Source organism: Notothenia coriiceps, unplaced genomic scaffold, assembly GCF_000735185.1.
Source record: "Notothenia coriiceps isolate Sejong01 unplaced genomic scaffold, NC01 NC01_scaffold00010576, whole genome shotgun sequence".
NCBI classification, from domain to species: domain Eukaryota; kingdom Metazoa; phylum Chordata; class Actinopteri; order Perciformes; family Nototheniidae; genus Notothenia; species Notothenia coriiceps.
The window spans coordinates 7584-13743 of record NW_011343277.1 but is presented as its reverse complement, the minus strand read 5'-3'; the positions used below and the strand labels follow the sequence as shown (position 1 = coordinate 13743).

Below are 6160 nucleotides of genomic sequence, written 5' to 3'. Positions count from 1 at the left end.
TAATGTCTACTGTGAAGGATATCATGAAGCCTTAATGCAATCGAATGTAAAACAAAAAAGTTATGATTGATGAAAGTAGTAAAAACCTCTTGCCACAAGATCATTGGGTCTCCTTCAAGTCCAATATTCATCTTGTATTTTAAAAAGTTTATGTTTTTTGTACTGTATGTATTGTCTTATAATGTACAATAAATAAATGCCTCTGCAAACTTATAAAAGTATAACAACAATACTAATGGCATTAAAACTACATTTAAAAAGGCTAAAGCACATGTTATAATATGAACTAGATCCAAATAAAACATGACACAGTTATTCATTCCCAGTTTCCCTTCTTGATGTTTATGTTGTTCGTAGTTCTCTAAGAAAATACAATTCTCTTGCCATACATTCTGTCAAGATCTTATTCTATTTGAGTTATGTCAAATGCGCATTTCTCTTACCATCACATTGCATTCTATTTGACAGACTTTATTATTGCTTATAACAACCCCTATTTAATCTATCTTTAGGTAGTAATACTTGAGATCCGTCACTTCAACTGGGTCCTGACATATACAAATATATTTGTTTTAATAGGATTTGCAAAACTATTATAAATCTTTGTTGACAATTTGAAGTTATTGTTGAATAAAATGAACACACTGTTATAAGAGAGTTTCTCCTCTCTGTTGCTCTATATTGAGTTCTCTATTTTCATGTCAGGTATTGCCATCAAAGAGTCAGCCAAGGTTGGAGACCAGGCCCAGCGGAGGATGACGAAGGGGGTGGATGACTTGGATTTCTACATCGGAGATGAAGCAGTAGACAAGCCCTCATACTCCACTAAGGTAGGTTACCCTGACAGCTCAGCATGCCCACACAAGGAACTGGCAAAGCAAATGTTTGATTTCCTCTTTTCTTTTAGACAGCCATTATATCCGTCATACCTGTTATGCATTTGTGAGTCGTAAACAAGAAGCAGATTAGGGGAGAGACTTGAACTGTTCAAACAAGGTTTTCAAATCCAATGACCAATGACTATCTGTGTTACTGCAACACTCTGGTGTATTAAAGGATGTTGATTTGAATATATGGGTGAATTGAAATTGTAGGAACTGCTTGGTACTGCATATAAAGCTATATGGAATAGCATAGAGATAAGATGAATTCCATTATTCCTGGTTATCTGGGAATCTAGGCATGTAATAAAAGATCAAAGGTGGTGCAGCAGCAGCAGCAGCAGCAGCAGCAGCAGCAGCAGCAGCACACTCCATTGTTCTCTTTGGTACAGGCAGTGGGTCTCTCACAGCAGATGAGTAGTGATGTCACAGGGTCAGCTACTAGCAATGGCTCTGCTCCATTAAGCTGTCCCAGTTAGCCAGACCTGTGTCCCACTTCTGTACAACATACCACCACACATTATTATTTTTATCACATAGAAAAGTGACAAAAATAAAGTATACATATTTGCAAATGTAGACTATTCTCCTAAAATGTCAAATACAAGGAATAGAGGGAGCTTAGCACATCTAAGGAAAATCTACTTCTAACAGTAAAATGAAATAGACTAAACTGAATGGTTGAGGCAGGATAATTCATACGTCAGGTTCACCCAAGATATTTTAAACTCTTTACGAAAGACAAAAACATTTCCTTCACATCATGACTACCAATCACATCGTTACCTCCTCACATTTATTGTAAAATGTGAGCATTCAATATGTTTTGTACAGCACATAATATATATGTTAGCTTCTTTGTTTTCCACTCAACTATACTTTCCATAAGTATTTTTGATGTACAAGTGAGGTGATGCGTCATATAAATATCTGCCTGACAGTCTGCCATTGGACTCACACATTCTTGACAATTTAGTATGCATTCTTTGCATACACAGAATCCACACACAAAAAAACAGCTGTAGTTGAAACTCACTACAAGCTCAGTTTGACCTCATACTTAGTATAAACTATGCTGGTAGGCCTTTTGGAACAGAGCCAAAGTATTCTGGAGGAAGACAACTGCTGACAATGATATAACAGCTGCATGACGTCATTAGATTTCTTACATGCTGTGCATTTTAGATGTTGTTGTTAGGGTTAATCTGCCATCCGAGAGAAGAGACTGTCACACATTATGCTGATGGACCCGTTGTCAGATTTCCTTATAAAGAAGGGAGAATTGAAGTCCTATAAGGGCTGCTGTTCACATGTATCTACCGGTAAAACCTTCATGCAGTTATATAAGCATTAACAAACATTTGTGGACTACAGTGCAGCTATTTGGCTTCAGAGGTTTAAAGGTAAACAGTTCAGTTATTTCTCAAAACACAGGTTGAATCATGTAGACAGGAAGTTCGATCAAAATATAAAACGTAATGGGATGAAAGCAGCGTGTCATTGAAGCACCAACATCTAACAGTATATGTTTTTGTGTCTTATATTTGTGCTTTTTCGCTGCAATTGCATTCTCAGTGCAGAGTTTTGATTTTGAAATCCTTATGCCAACAGTGGCCCATCCGTCATGGGATAGTGGAGGACTGGGACCTTATGGAGCGCTTCATGGAGCAGATCATCTTCAAGTACCTGAGGGCTGAGCCCGAGGACCACTACTTCCTGCTGGTAAGAGGCTTAAAAGTGAAATGAGATTCCACGTCTTCTAATGACATTTAAAAGTTCTCCTCTCAGCGTGACATGTAATGGGCCAAAAGCCAGTTAACCACGTATTGCTCCTACAAACAACAGTTATTTGCAGCCAAATGTACACTTTTTTCTATCTTAGCTGATTACATATAAAACATTTTATTAAACAGATATACATTTCTAATATTCTGAATCTTTCAAATGAAACAATCCTGTCATCATATTTTGTTGTTTTCTTCTTCTCACAATGAGCGAAGCATTTAATCATCATGACCAAACCAAACAATCAAAGTTTAGATGAACAGCTGGTAATATAAGGACATGCTGAAATGCATTGATTGCTCGTTTATTTTTAACATTGCATTTATAGTAACAGTTTGATGTGAAAATAATCTCTGAGAAACTGGAACCTTTTGGTAAGGAACATTGAAATTCCTTGAAATTGTAATGTTGATTGAAGACAGGCCTGTAACTGTATTTGTGTGTCTGCAGACGGAGCCTCCTCTCAACACACCAGAGAACAGAGAGTACACTGCGGAGATCATGTTCGAGTCCTTCAACGTACCTGGGCTGTACATCGCTGTGCAGGTGAGAAATGTATAGCAGGGAAATACATATCACTTTTGGTTAATTCTGTCATCGAATTTATAATTCTGATTTAATGTATACGGTCACTGATAATGTCCATTTTATTTTATTTTTGGGTGTTTTTCGATTTCATTTTTAGTTTCTCTTTCTGTTCAAGGCTTTAAAATGTCACAAGATGTGGTCAAATATGTGTGTCTACAGTATATTGTACCACAATGGGTACAATATGATTTTTTGATTGTGGGTTCAATGACGTATATGAATGTTTCCAACATTTGAGATTGTTGCGTACAGCAAACATTCATGTCAAAATTTTTATTTCGGTGATGTATATGTTTTTTCCCCTCATTAATCGGATGTGCTATATATTGCTATATATTTTACTATCTATTGCTAGATATTTTGACACTTTAAATAACAGAACAATTATGAATATTGTGTTTACATAAATATGAAAGGTGTGACTTATAAATAATATTGTTAAAAACATTTAAAGATTATTTTTGACAAAAGAAAATACACTTGGACAGAAAATATAGGTGTCACGACATTTACCTATGTACAAAAGCTCAAAAAATATTCAGGTCTAAAAAAAAGTCTTCTTCTCATAATTTAGGCATCTGTACATTTTCGCAAAGTGATTATGACATTCTGGTATAGAAATATCCGAAATGTGTTACAGAATAGTTGCATCATGTTAACATGTGAGTATACAGCCAGGATATTAACAGTATGACATTTCTGTGTGTGCCAGGCTGTGCTGGCTCTGGCAGCCTCCTGGACATCCAGACAGGTGGGAGAGAGGACGCTGACAGGCACCGTCATCGACAGCGGGGACGGTGTCACCCACGTCATCCCTGTGGTGGGTTTACACTTCTTCAGACACGCACACTCCAAAACACACAGCTCCGTGGACTGCTCGCTGTCCCACAGTGTCGCTCTCAAAGAATCAACACTGAGTATGGCTAGTTTAGGCTGTACAGAATAGGTACGAGCTAACGTCAAAGGTCCCATCTCATGCTTTTCTGGTTATTACCCGTCCCCTTGTGTGTTATGAAGGTTTTTCTGCATGTAAACGGTCTGCAGAGTTAAAAACCCTCAAAGTACACCCTGTAGCGAGTAAAACTCTAACACAGAAAAGACCAGTCTATGCTGCCCCAGAACGCATCGTTGGAGATTTCTCTTTTTCCATTTTTTTCTTCCTGGTACCAAGTGACGTAAGGGGCTAAGTGACGTAACGGCTACGGAGCTCCTCACACACCAGGATCCCTTGGGGTCACTATCAAACGCAGTGGGGGGACCTTTATCGTAGATTTTCAACTATCAGGGAGTCCAATTGACTTGCATAGAGCTCCCTGAACGTTGGTAATAGACGAGTTGGGATCGCGGAGAAACACTCACTCAGCCTTATCTTTTCTCAGCCGTAGCTCCGCGGATTTCTCAGCCTGAACTCAGCCTAGGGTGACCAGGTCCCAACAAACCAAATGTGGGACAAGGAGAATGTTTCTGTGGGACCCCCCCCCGCGCCCGCCCCCGGGGGAAGAAATCTCTATTTTTTCTATTCGGTTTCATTTGGTTTATTCAACAGCATCCAATAAACAATGACAGAACGTGAAGTCAAAATGCAGTAACAATTTAGTATCTTGATAAAGAAAAGTAAACTAAGGCTAACCAAGGCAGCAGGCATTATTCACTTCAAGTGTTTAGAAATGCATCTTCCTAATTCAACTAGTGTATTACCTGTAAAAGTAGGCACAACATAAGTTAATAGATAAAATAAAACCATAAGTTCAAATCAAAACTGTCCAGGAGGGAACAAAAACATAATAATACATACAAATAAAATAGCTTTCAGTTTTGTCCATCACAGCAACAACAGGTGGGCCCCCCCACAGTGTGTGGGCTATTTTGTCACCTAGAACCACTGGTGTCTTTAACTCTGTCAAACAACTCTCCACAGAGGCAGGGGCAAGCACATTTGTTATTATAGACGCTGCTTTTGTACGACCACATGACATTTTCTTTACTACCTCAGTCTGGAAAAATGGTCGGCGCTAGCTTGTTACCACAGTTACTGTGGTAACACTTGTTATTTCTGAGTGGCCATCATTTTTTGGTTTGAGTAGGAATGTCTCCATAGAGTGGGATGTCTCTTTGAGCGACACGTTTCTTGTGAGAATCGCATTCTCGGTGTCTTTTGACGTCGTATTCACCGCCATGTGAAATTTCTTCTTTTTTTTTTTATATATATATATATATATATTTTTCAGTTATAAAATAAACAGACGTTGCTCCAGATAACAAACCGTACATCAAAAAATGTAACAACTAAACAAAACGTAACGGGGGTGGGGGGGGGGGGTGGATGCAAGGATGACTTCCTAAGACAGCTGATTGTGACATACACAGGACATTACATACACAATACATTATATAGACCCTCCAGAAAAACGCGGGCAAAAATCCTTGATTATGCGGGCTAAAATCCTTGATTATGCGGGCTAAAATCCTTGATTATGCGATTAAACATGCGGGGTTTTATGTGATTTTATGCGGTGAAATTGCGGGAAGTTAGGAAATATGCGGAAAGTTGCGAAATATGCTAAATATGCAGGGGAAAAGAATAACAATTTTTTTAAATATTGGGCTGTCTTATTTATTCTCTCTCACACACAGCCTGCCACTAACGTTAAACCCCTTTAATATTCAATTAAACACATTCAATGTTTATTTATTGTAAAAGCAATTGGGCTATTTTAATCTCACACCACCCCCCACACACACACACACACACTTCTCCGCCTCATTCTGTTTTCATTTACTCGTTCGTTATCTGACCAGCTTCAATCTTGTAGGCTACTCACTTCGTTTCTTGTAGCCCTCGAAAGGGTTTTGGAGGTTGATCCCTCGGTGAACGGGAGTTGAATGGCTTTCTTGTCCGCAGCAGC

The 6160-nt window shown here is 38.6% G+C and overlaps 1 protein-coding gene across 1 annotated transcript in view; it reads left to right on the top strand.

Annotated features, from left to right (window-relative positions):
- Positions 1–689: 689 nt before the first annotated feature.
- The window catches only part of LOC104946044 (actin-related protein 3-like), an 11234-nt gene continuing 5763 nt past the window's right edge, over positions 690–6160 (top strand). The window contains exons 1-4 of the mRNA XM_010771787.1: positions 690–830; positions 2493–2603; positions 3117–3212; positions 3967–4074. Of these exons, the coding sequence (XP_010770089.1) occupies positions 699–830; positions 2493–2603; positions 3117–3212; positions 3967–4074 (447 nt within the window). The 5' untranslated portion in view covers positions 690–698. The remainder of the gene's footprint in view (positions 831–2492; positions 2604–3116; positions 3213–3966; positions 4075–6160) is intronic.